General features: G+C 29.9%; 1 protein-coding gene across 1 annotated transcript; it reads left to right on the top strand.

Annotated features, from left to right (window-relative positions):
• Positions 1 to 1,284: 1,284 nt before the first annotated feature.
• BDBG_16513 (uncharacterized protein) lies at positions 1,285 to 2,143 on the top strand (the record flags this gene model as incomplete). The annotated part of the gene is made up of 3 exons (XM_031724456.1): positions 1,285 to 1,655; positions 1,807 to 1,830; positions 2,071 to 2,143. Coding segments are annotated over 3 exons (467 nt in total), but the record flags the coding sequence as incomplete, so codon positions are not given.
• Between the last annotated feature and the right edge of the window lie 14,299 nt (positions 2,144 to 16,442).

Raw genomic sequence — 16,442 nt, 5'->3', positions numbered from 1 at the left:
AAATTCAGAGACACTTCAGAGTTCAGAGTCTCATTCTTCTAGATAGTGTATAATTGTGAGAAGTTTCTTATCATAGATCTTATAATTATATTCAGCAGAACTCAGTTTCTTAGACATGAAGATACATGATTATAAGATACTTTTATCATCATATTACAATATTGCTTCTTCTATGATATAGTCAGAGAAATCAGCTTTAACAACTATCTTATAATCAGAATTGAATATTATCAGCAGAGAGATATTAATGAATATCTTCTTCATTTATATAAATACAGCTTCAGTTTCTGCTGATCATTGAAATACTGAGTCTTTCTTAGTAAGTTCTGTAAGTAATTTCATGATATCTGAGAAGTTCTGTATAAATTGCTGATAGAAGTTAGTGAATCTGATAAAGCTTTATACATCTTTCACAGTGTATGAGACCTTTTATTCAAGAATAGTAGAGATCTTCTCAGAATTCATTCAGATTCTCTTACCAGCTTCTATGATAAAGCCTAGATATTTTATACTTTTAATCTTAAAATCACACTTATCTATGTCTATCTGTGATTCAAAGGTTGCTTGAGCCAGCGTACGATTACAGGCGTACGCCGGCTTCTTATATACTGTACACTAAATTAATTGGTGGCTGCTATGACTTCTTTACATTCATAAGCAAGTTCAGAAGCGGCTGCATTATTATCTGATAATTGTATATTCTTCTGAATTACATTCTCTCTCATCAGATTCAGTCACGCTAACATGACCATGTTGTATGCCCTAGCTTCATGCAGATTAGCTTGTCACTAGTATTTCATAATTATGTAATCTATCTCTGATTCAGCTAGTGTTCTGTATACACTCTCACAAAGAAACTTTTACTATATTACACTTCTCATTCACTAACTTTTTCCATTCTTCAATCATCTTCTTCATCATTGTCATCATTGAATGCTATTATCTTCTTCAAGATTTCTACTTCTTCTTCTGTTCAACTCTTTCTATCTGTTCATCTATTACATTGTATACATTTCTGGCAATGACTCTCTGTTCTCACAATAAGTGTTATTGTAGTACTCATATCAGGCAGTTCATTAGCAGTAAGTGTAATATGTTATGAAATATGATCAGGACTTGTTTATCTTCTAATAATTGTCAGAATGTATTATCATGAATAGCATATCTTCTTCATCTTCTTGTATATTCTTAACTGTTTTTTCTTCTCAGTGAGCTTCTGATTGTGTTTTCTGACATGATTTTACATAGATGCAGATGCTGATATATTTGTTTTTATTTATATAGAATCTTCCTGTATTGACAGATCTGTATCTGCTGATAATAGTGAACTCAATATTGAATCATTGATTGAGAACTTAAAGAATGTGATAATGAAGAAATTGTCTGTATTATATGTGACTGAGTCTTTCATATCTTTTTCTGTCTCTTCTGTCACTTCTTTCTCTGCTACTCTCTTCTCTGTTCCTTTCTCTACTGCTTTCTCTCAATCTTCTACACTTGTCCCTGTGTCTGATTCTCCCGCTCTCACTACCTCTGTTTCTGTAACTCTCACTCTCACTACTTCTGCTTTCTCTGATTCTACTATCTCTGCTTTCATTATCAGCTCTCTCTGTTTCAAGAAGATGTTGTATAGACTTAATGAATTACATTTCTCAGTATGTATACTTCTGCTCTTTTTACTAATCTCTAGAATGATTTATTATATAAAGATAATATATAATATAACTATCTGAAGCTCAGTTATAGATATTAATTATTATATTTATTTTAAATATTTATAATGAGATAATTATTTATTTATATCAGAGAATCACTCTTTCTCTTAACAGTGTTAAGATTATAAGTCTTTTTCTTTTTCATCTTTTCTTTCTGACACTGATTTTTCTGTTCTTAGAAGAAATTATTATAAGTTTTATTATATATAAAGTTATGATATTCACAGATATCAAGAAACTTTTTATAACTATTAAATTTAATATTACAGATACATTCACTCTGATGAATATCTTTAAAATAATTAACTCATATCAGCCTATTCTCTGATATTTATCATTCAACTTTGTGATACAGATGAAGAATATCTGTGTTTTCAGAAATGAGAATATAAATGTTGTACTCTTTTACACTTATGAGTGTGAGACTTGTACATCTTGTCTGAGATATTGTTATAAAAATAAGCTATTTGCATACTGTGTTCTGCTTTCTGCATTCTCTCATATCTCTCTCTCTCTTTCTGAGAAGCCTCATGCATATTGTAATTATATGTATAATTTTAAGATCAGCAGATATTCATTCAGTAATTATTATTCCTGCTTTTTTACAGTTTTTATACACTAATAATAGTTCTTAGTTGCTCCAGCATCAGAGATCATTTTAATTGAAGATAATAACACTGCTGAGACTATCTCTTTCTGCTCTTAAGCTACTTCTATCACTTTCTCTTCCTTCTCTGTAGAGAAGGTTGTGTGTACACTGAATTACAAGTGTTCAGTTCTGAGTGACTTCTGCTGTTATTCATTCAGTTCTGCATCTTCTTCTTCTTCTATTTCTTTCATCTTCTCTACTCTGACTTCTGATCCTGTAGATTCTGCATTCTTCTTCAATTTTTCTATGCATATGTGTATGCATTTCTATATTGACATTTCAGTCAATCTTGTGATAAATGACATTAATATTTTATACAGAGTGATAGAGAAATCAGAGATATATACAGTGTTATTACAAGAGCAGCTTGCAGCTCTTAAATTCCTTGCAGATCTCAAGTTTTGAGATTTCCTTTGTTTTTAATGTTTTTCAGATGATGTGATATTGAAAATAGATTAAATATGTGATGTATGAAAATGAATGAGATGTATAATAATATTTGTCTTTTGCAGCTGATTCTTACAGTTGATGATCAATTCATTATCTCTTTTTCTTTTCTTACACTTTTTCTTTGTCTGCTAGTCACTACTCTTACATGATCTCTATATAATACAGCATTTGATGACTAGATTCAGCAGCTTTCATCTTTTATGATTCTGTCTCATACATTATACTGTCTCTCTTCACTCACTTAGACTACTACAGTGAACAGCTCATTGAAACTAACCTTGTCTGATCTCTGAGTATTCTCAGAGATTAAGATAACTTGATCTCACATATCTGTGAATATTTCAGATAATTCATTCTCTATTATCTCTGTAATTAAACTGATGTAAACAGTTGAATTTAACTCTGAATTTCTTTTTCTTCTGTAATCTGACTCACATACAAGTCTGCTGCTTTGAAACTGCTCCTTATCATATTATATCTGCTCTCTGCAGTGTGTTATCATATAACTGACTACAGTCTCATCACTTATTAAAGTGTGATATTCATCTGATTTCTTCATTTCTTCTTATTCTTTTCTTATAATTATGAAAAGATTGAAATAAGTGAGATCATCTGATTTATAAATATCTATAATTTCTCTTACTTCATAAGACTTTTCAATTATAAGTCTCTTCTTTTTCAACACTGATAATAGTGCTGTGAATAATTATAATCTACTCAGGTCTTGCATCTTTACTTTTATAAGATATGAATTATTTATTAAGTTGTGTAAGATCTGTCTCTCTGATTCTTTCAATGCATATATTCTCAGAGAATGTGATTTAAGTATTTTATATAACTCAAACCATCTAGGTTGAAACTTCTCAGAACTCTCATTATGTACAAGAACTTATATTTTCATCTTAAGACTTGATTTCTTAACTAGTGAGTCTCATATTCTTTTTGATTGAATTGCTTGATATTCAGGAGTAACTCATTAGCTTTTGTGTGTATGTGGCTGATCTCTTTCAATCTTGGTTCTGTGTCTGCAACTGCTGCATCTGCAACTGCTGTTTCTGCTGTGTCTGTGACTGTTGCACTCATGACTGTTGCATCTGCAACTACTGTTCTCTCTCTCATCTTTTCTGAAGCATTCTCTGAGATGCGCGGATGCAATTCATACAACAGATAGAATGATGAATGCTTGAAGACTGCATACTGTTGAATCCGCGTGACTAATAGTGCCTGTCTGAGATATTCATCTCATAGTCTCATAGACTTGCTCACTAGATATTTCATCAGCATGTTGCTCAAGATTTCATTCAAGTGTTTCATCTTCTCATTTATCTACAGATGATATGATGTTGTTCTACAATGTCTTGTCTGTAACTGGCTCATGAAATGCCTCATCACTTCTTCTATAAGATTTACACTGTTATCAGTTAGAATCTCACACAGCATTTCATAGTTAATATAGATCTTATTATATAGAAACTTCATCATCATCTTCTCTATTATCTCTGAAACTGCTTTCATAACTGGTCAGTTAGTAGTGTAATTAATAGCAGTGATTATTCATTGATTTTCATTTGATATTCACAGTAATATATCTATGAGATTTATCTCATTGTTTAAACAGTTGTATTATACACTTCATCTGATATTATACTTTCTTGTATTCTAACTCTTTCTTAGATTCTTTTATAATCTGATAATTTGAGCACTTGTAAGTATATGTCTGAATGTCCTCAGCTATGCTTGGCCAGTATACTCTTGATTTAAGTATGCTTATAAGTTCAGAGCTTTCTAAGTGACTGAATTCCTTGTGTATGTAAGTCATCAAGTTGTGTCTAAATGAATATTCTAGATAGAGAGCTTCTGCATATTCTAGATTATAATAAAGTATAACATTGTTTTTCAATTTTCTCAGCTTAAAGTTTGAAAGCATCTCTTCTATTACTTTCATAAGACACTTATTATCTAATATCTTATTATTTTTTAAGTGAGAGATCATTGTATTCACTCATTCTGATTCCTTGCATCTTCTCAGCATATTTAATACAAACTTTTCTTATTTCTGATTTACAGAACTCTCACTCATGAAATTGAGTCTGTGACTGATTGTATCAGATACTACAGCATTCAATCTCTTTCAGTATTTAATATGAAGATTGTATGCTTGAAACTCTGAGATTCAACATGCTAAGTGTTTAAAAGGTTTTATCATCAATTGTAGATAGATGAGGCTTTTATAATCTGTAATCATTATTGTTATATGTCTGTTATTGATATATCTATCTCATAATATCAGTGTGTACTTAATTGCTAGTAATTTCTTTTCATACACTGAATAATTGAGCTCAGTGTCTAATAGTTTTCTATTATTATACATCACTGAGTGCAGCTTGTCATTCTTGCTCATTTATAGAAGAGTATCTCTGATAGCTCATTCAGATATATCTATCTCAATGTAGAAAGATTTATCATAATCTGATTGAATAAGCACTGAGAATGTTGTTATACATTTTCTCAGTGTGAGAAAAGCCTCTTCATACACAGTATTTCAGATAATTGAATAAAACTTCTTCTTTTACAGATTTGTATTCATTTCTCTTAAGAGATCTGAGAGTGATACAGATATTCATGTGAAATCCTTGATAAATCTGCAGTAATATGAGATCAACTCAAGAAACTATTATACATAGTGTATATTTCTCATCTGTGATTAATTCACTATAACATTCAATTTCTTCAGAATGAGATATATATAGTTATTACTTACTATATATTCTATAAACTTCAACTCTTCTGTTTCAAACACACACTTTATTAATTTGATGTAGAGCTTATACTCTGTCAGAGTTATAAGCACTTCATTGAAGTGCTTCAGATATTTATTATATAAGTTTGAAAAGACTAGAATATTATCAAGATATATAAGATATAAGGTTTCATTCTGTTTATAAAGAATTGTATTCATCATCATTTGAAAGATAACAGACACATTTGTCAGACTGAATAATATTATCAGGAATTTGAACTTCTCTCATTATATATTAAATATAATTCACAGAACTGATAGTTTATCTATACAGATCTGCCAGTATTCTGAGAGAAGATTAATCTTTGATAGATATTAAGTGTTTTCAACTATATTCAACTGTTATTAAATCTGTGATAGTGAATATTCATTCTTAATTATAAGCTTATTGAGTGCTTGATACTTAATACATATTTATCACTTCTCATCTGTCTTTTTTGTGAATAGAACTGAAAAGCCTCACATACTTGATAAGAGTTGTATGAGATTATGTTCTAGAAGATCTGTGATCTGACACTTCTGTTCTTCAAGATATGTTTGTGACAGAGAGTATGCATTCTGATTGACTGGTTTCACATTCTCTGTGTCAATCTCATGTATGAATTCTCATTTCAGCAGCAATTCTGATAAAAGATCTATTTGAAAGATCTTTTTATACTTCTTCAGAAGCTTCTTCATACACTTATTCTCTTATATATTCTTTATCTTGATTTTCTTCACTTTCAGATTCTGTATAATATACAGAATGCTTTCAAATGAGATCTTGTAAATTATTCTCTTTGCTTATTAATATATAAGCAGATTTAATTCTTCTATATCAGAGATGTGAAATATTCTTCTCATATCAGTTGATAGAATTGTATGAACTGTTTTCTTTCTATCAGTCATTTGTATATGATATGTACATCATTGAATCTGTGAATTAAATCTTTGAAATTTATTAAGTCTGAGAATAAGGTTGTATTTCATGTTCTGCAGCTCTTGTGTCTAAATATAGTAAGATCATTCTCTGAAGTGCAAGAGAACTCTTACTCTTGTAAGTGATATCAAATATCAGTTATCAGATAATCTTATGTATTGAGAATTCTTCACTCAGTGAACCTCTTTCAGTCTTCAGATTATATAATTATCAATATATTATATAGAAGCTTCTGTGTTTACTAACACTTTTACAGTTATCTCTTAATTCTTACTTAAGTATCTCTTATACATTAACATTTTGAGTTTCAAGACATTGAGATGAGTATCTGCTTCATTCTCATCTACATCTCAGTCAGAAGCCTGCTTTCTCTTAATATTCACAGAATTCAGAGAGTCTTCTAACACAGACATCTCTTTCATTTTGAAGACTTTTCATGAAATATCAGTGAGTGTCTCTGAGCTCACTGATTCTGCTAGTTTTTTGACTCTCTTACTTCTCTTGACTGTATACACTGTGTGTAATCTTTTATATCATGATTTTGATATCTGCAGTTGAAGCAAGCTTAATACTTATAATATCAAGATTTTTATTCAGAGAATCTCTTTTTTAAGAGATTCAGCACTTTAGTAATAATATTCAGATCTAGATTTATTACATTCAGATGTGTAACTTGTGTTATAGAAGTCTGATTATTTATTCTTCACTGAGACATACTTAATTACAGTATTTTCTATTATAATTGACTTACTTATTCTTATACAATGAGAATATTGTATGCTTCTTTCACTGTGTCTGATTATAAGATTAAGTATTTTCATTCTGCTCTTAACTCAGATGTAAGACTATGAATAAAGATCTGTAAATAGAAAGATATTAAAAGCTTTTCATTTAATATAAGATAGTATAAGCTGAAGTGTGTAAAGTATGATATAAGATTACTCACTTATCTACACTCAGTGAAGTATTTGTAACATTTATCTCATACATTCACTTTCTCAAAGTTATGCAAGATTCATTTGAAAAACTCATTTCATATTTATAAGAATGAATATTACTCTGAGTCTGTGAGATTCATCTTTTTATCAGTTATTCATAATAACTTCACTTTTTTATATAAAAATATAGCAGATCTTAAGACTTGTTGAAATTCTGTTAACTGTCTATCTGTGAGTTCACATTTAATCTGATAATATAATTGCATCTGACTTAGTCAGCTGATTACAGCATTATTTTTTCAGTTATTATTAAAGCTTAATAACTTCAGTAGATCTTCTGACTTGATATATTTCATACTCAAATTCTCATTCTGCACAGTAGTCTCTGATGATGTGTACACTTCTGAAGAGGTTGTGAATAATTGTGATGAGATCTTCAGATTCAGTATAGTTATCTATCTGTGTAAATATTCAATCTCTCACTGCAGATCTAAGACCTGGTTTTCTCTATTCTTATTAATGATGATAATTACATTAATGAAGCTCTTTATAGTGAATGCTTGATCTGCAGTGAATATTAATTGTTGTTTGACTTCTGTCTCAGTCTGTCACTGCATATACAAGATCTTGATTTTATTTAGAATTCTTGTACATATACAGAGCTTCAATTCTGATTCAGTGATTTCAGCTGCTTTTCTTACTGTTTTGAGTAAATTCTCTGAGAGGTTCTGCATATCTTCTGATTCAGATAGTAGAGAAGAATGTTGTTTGTATTAACTAGAAAAGGTATTCATTTTGGTAGTTTCTTATTAATTGTACAATGTCTATTATTATATCACTATATTATTATATTACTATATTATTATATGATTTCTGTTATTATTGTTAACTCTGATAATGATCACTCTCTCTTTTATCTCTCTTGATAAAGAGTGATCTTCTTTGAATCTGGTTCATCACTCTCATCTCTTTTCTCACATCTCATTTATTTGCATACATGGCATTCATCTGAGTGTGAAGTTTTTCCTCAATAAGTGAAGCAGTATCAATTAAATACTCTTTCACTCACTGCTCTTTATACACTATCTTTTGAGATGTTCTAGAATTACACTGACATGATAACTATGAATCACTTTATAGACAGAATTATCATGCTCTGAAGAAGTCTGTACTTCTTATCAGTTTTTTGAACATGCTATCAGATATGATTCAAAGGTTGCTTGAGTCAGTGTATAATTACAGGTGTACACCGGCTTCTTATATACTGTACACTAAATTAATTGATGGCCGCTATGGCCTCTTTACATTCGTAAGCAAGTTCGGAAGCGGCCGCGTTATTATCCGGTGGTCGTACGTTCTTTCAAACTATATATCAATAGTTCTGCTTCTCATAGTTATTGTAATATCTTTCATACATGTTCTTGATATTCTTTCTTAAACTTATCAGTGAAGATGAGAATGTTATCAAGATACACAGATATGAATTCATCAAGAAAATCTCAGAGTACTTAGTTAATATACTTCTGAAATATACTGAAGATGTTAGTCAGTCTGAAGAGTGTGACTACTTATTCAAAGAGATTATATTGTGTTCAGAATACTATAAGTTACTCATCTTCTTCAGTGATACAGATCTTATGAAATACAGTGATAATATCTAACTTTATAAATCATTAAGCTTATTCAATATGAGTTAGAGTTTCATTGATAAGAGATAAAGAATAATAGTTCTTCTTTATCAATCTGTTCAGTTCTTAATAGTTTATACAGAATCAGAGTTCTTCACCTAGTTTCTTTGTAAAGAGAATAGAGACTGTGATAAAAGAGTTACTAATATATATGAATTCTTTATTCAACAGATCATTGAGTATCTTTTGAAGAAGAAGAAGTTTATCTCAGAACATGTTATGAAGAGAGCTTTATAATGATTCAGAGTCTTTATCATTCTTCTTTTCTAACTTAATACTGTGATTTACTTCTGAGTCTTATAAGAGAGATATATTCATAATATTATCTTATCAGAAGATATCTAGATATTCATGATATTATTGAGAGAGTTTCATATGAGAAGCTATTATTATAATACAAGATAACTTTTCTAGAGTCTTTTTAATATCAGTCAGAGTTTAAACAAGTGGAATGAAAGCTGGCAGAAACAAAAGAAGAGCATACATTATTCAAGATTTGAGACAAAACCAAAGTGGAAATCTTGTTCAATTAAATGCAAAAAGAAAATATTCTCATTCATAATTCAGCTAAAACTAGGACATGGTTATTTCAAATCCTATATACAAAGATTTGATGATAGATTTAATTCAACAGAGTGCTCATTCTGCAATACAAATGAGAATTCTGAGCATATTGTAATATATTGTGCATTATACAATAGTCTCAGAGTCAGATTAAAGAAGAAGTATGATTTAAATCAATTAAATATGAGGTTCTTATTCTCAACTGAGACAGGACTTAAATACTTAATAGACTTTCTATCAGAAACTCAAGCAGCTACAAGAAAATGACTCAACTCAGAAGTATCTGAATATGAAGAGGTGGAAATTGATTAGATATAGTCTATTAAAACAGCTATACACTATCTTTTAATAATTTTATTTTGTCATAGTCTCTCTTTACTGTACTTGTTTCTTTCTGTTCTTTTCTATCTATCTATTTAATGTGTCTATCTTTAAGACTATGTTCTCTTTTCCTTTGTCATGATATTTTCAAATGATTTCAAAGTATTAATAGGTGTTGAAATACTGCAATTTGTAAACAGTTTTTGTATTCTGAGCTGGAATTTTCTGATTTTGCATATCTGAAATTGATAAGTGTATAATAGTTGACTCTATAGATATAGGAAAAACCCTGAGAACTAAAGGTTCTCAGGTAGATGTCATAGTCTCTGACTGCATACATCTATAATTGAAGAATAATAATAATAATAATAATAATAATAATAATAATATCAGTCAGACTGATAGAGTAGATTGTTATATAATTCTACTATCAGTGATCTTATTGATGATTCTGTCAGTGACTTCTTTTTCAGAGTATTTCATACACATTAGCAGAGATCTGTGTCAGATTCATGATTTTATAAATATCATCTTTATAAATTCTATTATTATTAGAAAATATTAAGCTTCTATTTCAAGTGTTTAGTAAGATATCTTATTCAGATAGTCAGATAAGTTCTAATATAAGATTATAATCAAGATTATCAACTTCATATATATAGACATCTTTATGTTGATATTCTTTAATATCTATGTTTAGTTTCATCATGTAATGAGTGCAAATGTCTTTTGAATCATCAAATCTCATGAGAAGTTGAGATTTTAATAAGAGAATATACTGAAGATTATAATATCTTACAACTGAAGATTTAATCATTGTATAATAACATAGACTGCTGTCTATTATAGCTTTTATATTATATATATTATCTATCACAGTAGATATAAGAATCATATTTATTATCATTTTCTCTTCAAATTATTATTATCTGATCTCTTTAAGCTTCTGTTTATAAATTTAAATAGAAGCTAATCTTTTCTCTGTTTTATTAGAGTATTCTCATAGTTATCTTCTGAATCTTCTTTCAATACAATGTAATTAATGCAGACAGGCACTGATTCATTCTTTAAGTGAGAAGACATCAATCTTTCTCTTGAGTGAGAAGACATATAGGTTAATCAGCAGTTAAAAGTAATATGTTCTGATTAGTTACAGTTAATACATACTTCTTATTAATATTAATTGATGACTTCTTCAGACATGATTTCAGAGACTCAGAAGCCTGTTCAGATAACAGAGATTCTTGCTTATGTATAGATATTCAAGTCTACTCAGTTCATAGTATCTGTATCATTGTTGTTGTTTCTCAGTGCAGATATATAAGTGACTGAGTTATTTCTCAGCTCAGATATGTAAGTGTAACATCTTCTATCACTGTTCTGTATACTCTTGAGCTTGATAAGACAGTTGTTCAATGTCTGAAGCTGTGTGTAGAAGCCTTCATAAGTTGAGTCTTTGTTTATACTTATAAGAGTCTGTAAGAGTTTAAAAGTTAATGTCTTCTTGAGCATACTAATCTTCATTCAATTCTTTCAAGATTGATCACCTACTTCTAAGATTTTAGTGTTAAAGTCAGGAATGAATATTGTAGGAGAAGTGTTTCTCTGTCAGACACTCTGTAATCAATCTAATACTTTTTATTACATGACAGTGTCTCAGAACAGAACATCAAGATATTTAATAATATTATTAAATATTTATAATACTGATTCACATGCTTTCATTCATGAGTAAAACTTCTATTTTATGTAATTCTTCAATCATTTATTCATATATTAATCTTGATTGTTTAGTGAACTGATGATATCTTCATCTATACTCAGTTTCATGAGCATTTTCATTCTTCATGATAAGTAGAGAGTGAGATTAGAAGTATTAAAATATACAGAAGTATCTAAGTGTTCTTTCAGTGCTTTTATATTTGATTCTATCAGTATTGAAATTGTCTGTGCAGGGATTTCTTGTTAAGATAATTATTAAATTTCTTTATATTGATGTTGTTAAGTTGCATGCATATCAGCTATTTATTGTTATTATAATTTTAATATTACTCAGAGTCACTGTGATACTGTGTCTATACTCATGTTCAAGAGTTCTCTTATACTATTATTAAACATGATTATATTGATCATTGAATGTGTGATATCTGTGAAATTGAAAGAAGTATAATTGTATGAATATCTTATACATCTATAGTCTCAGAACTCTCAGATCTTTCACTGATCTTCTCTTTGTAAGATCTTATTCTCTTTATAAGATCTTGTTATGAGGCTAGAATAACTGATGAGTAAGCTTCTATCTGAGAACTCAGTATCTGCTAAACTGATTGACTGTTTCTCTATTTCTTATATATTATTATATGTTCAGATATCTTCTTAATGAATAATCATTTCTAATAAGAAGATAACAAACATTTTTCAAGTGTAAGAGGCCTACACTGAATAGATCAGTATAATATATAGGTCTTATATAACAAAGTGAAAAACATTAGAGAAGGAAAGAAAGAGAAAGTGCAGAAATCAGTGATCAGAGTAAGTATTTATATGTGTACATAGTGAAGCTTCAGAATGAAAGAATAGAAATTCCATAGGTTTTTCAGCTGAGAATCAGTGACTGAGAATCAGAGCTTACGGCGGAATCTGTAAAGTGTAATAGAATAGTCTATATAATTGATCGGGCGCAGCCCGTCATACATAGTTAAAGAAGTCAGCTTTAACAACTATCTTATAATCAGAATTAAATATTATCAATAGAGAGATATTAATGAATATTCTCTTTATCTGTGTAAATACAGCTTCAGTGTTCACTAATCACTGAAATACTGAGTTTTTCTTAATAAGTTCTGTAAGTAATCTTACAATATCTGAGAAATTTCATATAAATTACTGATAGAAGTTAGTAAATCTGATGAAGCTTCATACATCTTTCACAGTATATGAAGCTTCTCATTTAAGAATGATGAAGATTTTCTCAGAATTTATTCAAATTCTCTTATCAGCTTCTATAATAAAGTCTAGATATTTTGTACTCTTGACTTTGAAATTATACTTATCAATATCTATTAATAGTTCTACTTCTTATAATTATTATAATACTTTTCATACATATTTCTGATATTTCTTTCTGAATTTATCAGTGAAGATGAGAATATTATCTAGATATATAGATACAAACTTATTAAGAAAATCTCAGAGTATTCAGTTGATATACTTCTGAAATATACTGAGAGCATTAGTCAGTTCAAAGAATGTGACTAATTATTCAAAAAGATTATAATATGTTCAGAATACTGTAAGTCATTCATCTTCTTCAGTGATATAAATCTTATAAAACACAGTAATAACATCTAGCTTTGTAAATTATTAAGCTCATCTGATACATACTAGAGCTTCATTAATAAGAGATAAGAGATAACAATCTTTCTTTATCAATCTGTTCAGATCTCAATAGTTCACACAGAATCAGAGTTCTTTATCTGATTTCTTTGCAAAGAGAATAGAAGCTGCAGTAGAAGAGTTACTAATATATATAAATCTTTTATTTAACAGATTATTGAGTGTCTTCTGAAGAAGAAGAAGTTCATCTTAAGATATATTATAAAGAGAGTCTTATAATAACTCAGAGTTCTTATCATTTTTCTTTTCTAACTTGATACTGTGATTCACTTCTGAGTCTTATAAGAAAGATATATTTATAATATTATCTTATCAGAAAATATCTAGATATTCATGATATTATTAAGAGAGTTTTGTATAATAATCTGTTATTATAGTATAAGATAACTTCTCTAGAGCTTTCTTAATATCAGTCAGACTGATAGAATAGATTGCTATATAATTCTGCCATCAGTGACTTTATCAGTGATCTCATTGATAACTTCTTTTTCAGAGCATTTTATAAGCATTAACAGAGATCTATATAAGATTCATAGTTCTGTAAATATTATCTTCATGAATTCTATCATTGTTAGAGAATATTTAGCTTCTGTTTTAAGTATTTAATAAGATGTCTTATTCAGATAGTCAGACAAGTTCTAGTATAAGATTATAATCAAGAATATTAACTTTATATATATAAGTATCTTCATATTAATGTTTTCTGATATCTGTATTTAGTTTCATTATATAACAGATGTGAATGTCTTTTAAATCATCAAATTCTACAAGAAGTCAGAGTTTTAATAAGAAGATACACTGAAGGTTATAATATCTTACAACTGAAGATTTAATTATTGTAAAGTAACATAGACTGCTGTCTATCATGACTTTCATATTATATATATTATCAATCACAGTAGATATAAGAATCATATTCATTGTTATTTTCTCTTTAAATTATTATTATTCAATCTCTTCAAGCTTTCATTTACAAATTTGAACAGAAGCTAATCTTTTCTCTATTTCATTGAGATATTCTTATAGATATCTTCTGAATCTGTCTTCAGTGCAATGTGATTGATATGAACTATCAGCATTGATCTTTCTTTTAAATAAGAAGATATATAAACTGATTGACAGTTGAAAGTAATATATTCTGATTAGTTACAATTAATACACATCTCTTATTAATATTAATTAATGACTTCTTCAATCATTTATTAATATATCAATCTTGATTGAATTAATTCTGAATTAATTATTAATTAATTATAGTAACAAAAATAAACTCAATCTGTATATTTAAGTAATTAACAATTGATTGAAAATCAGTTAATAATTAATTCAGTGTAAATTATATACTTATCTTACAGTTCTTACTTCATTATCAGATTCAAAGTATTACATTATAATTATTAATAAAATCAGTAAAGTTTTCTCTATATATAAGAATTATGATGAGAGAAGAATTGTTTTACAATCAATTAAGAATTGATTATAGGATTGATGATAAATAATTAAGAAAGAAAGAGTGATTTCAAATTACAAGAAAGTGGCACAGGCCACATTTGCGAGGTCAGCTTACATAACAAGGTCAAGTGGCGCACTTAGCGAGGTCAAGTTTTCTGCTTCCTGCTAGGTAGCAACCTTTTCAATCAAGCAAGCTTTACACCTTCCACAGATACGAGGTAGTTTAGTGTCATGCTGGATTAATAATTAATTTGCGGCAACTGAGAGCAGAACAAGGATGTTTTTCTCCACGCAAAAAGCCTATCCATCAGCATATATCCTGTTTTGCTGTCGGAGCATGGCATGGTGATGCATTTACTACGTATTAAGCTTGCTAGCCCCCTTCTTCCATTTAGGAACTTGAATCAATCAGTTCCCTTCCCGTGGGGTTGTGGTGAATGATGATTACACTACGGAGTAGTTAACCAATAATGCGACAACCACGCCAGTTCATGACAGCGCAATTCTTCTATCTATCCCCCAGGTCTCTCTCATCCTCTCTCATCTTTACGGACACAATTGTTACCTGCGTCAATTCTTCCATGGATACAAAGTGCGCTGGTGGTGATTGAGCTCTTTTGCCCTAGTAGCCTACATCATTTAGGTTTGCTGTTCTGGATCGCTAGTTATTTATTTATAGTAGCGCCCGTTTTCAATTAAGTTAAGTTAGTTAAGTTAGAGATCAGCCAAGCCACCCCAGACGACGATCTCAGGGCGGGCAAGGGACAACACACACGATGTCAGATGCGCTTCTGTTGCCATGTCTTGCAACAATGAGCTGGGGCCTCGGGAAGGCCGACTCGTTTTCTTTTTTATATTTTGATTTTATTTTTTTTACTACCTCGCCAGGAGGCGATCGTGGCGGCAGCTACTACTGGGCAGTTTAACTGTAGTTAACTAACTAATAACTGCTGCCTCGTTCTGTTTACTCTCCCATCCATCTGTCCAAGCTAACGTTCATAAAAAAATAATCCCTTCGCTTGTTGCTTCCTGTTGTCCGCGGCAACTTTTGCCTCACAACCTAACATATATTCGTTTCTCCTCTATTTCCTAATTTGGTGGCGAATATATATATACTTCAAAACCAATAATAGCTTCTTGTTTTCCCAAGATGCACCTGGTTTATGGCCGTCGCTTCAACCTTCCCAATCCTGGTGATCCAGAGTTTTCCTGGCTAGCATGACCTATGGTCTAGCATGTGGATACCCACTATTCCTGGTATTTTGCCATCATATCATATCATGGTCCGGGGCTATAAGAAAGGAAGAAGAAAGTAGCTAGTTTTTCATGGAACTGCCAAGTATATATTATACTTGTTTCAACGATCCTGCCTCCTGCCAACGGGTTGTTCATACTAACATTATCAGGATTCTGATGAACCTGTACACTCATTCAAAACATATACTCCTTTACGCTCATTTATACATCCTATTCCTGCACTCTCCACAGATAACATACACATACACATACACACCCGCAGTCACATCCAAGCGGATAAACGAAGAACAAAC

This window comes from Blastomyces gilchristii (genome assembly GCF_000003855.2).
Source record: "Blastomyces gilchristii SLH14081 genomic scaffold supercont1.3, whole genome shotgun sequence".
NCBI classification, from domain to species: Eukaryota; Fungi; Ascomycota; class Eurotiomycetes; order Onygenales; family Ajellomycetaceae; genus Blastomyces; species Blastomyces gilchristii.
Note: the sequence above shows the minus strand (reverse complement) of the source record. Positions and strands in the feature narration are given on the sequence as shown.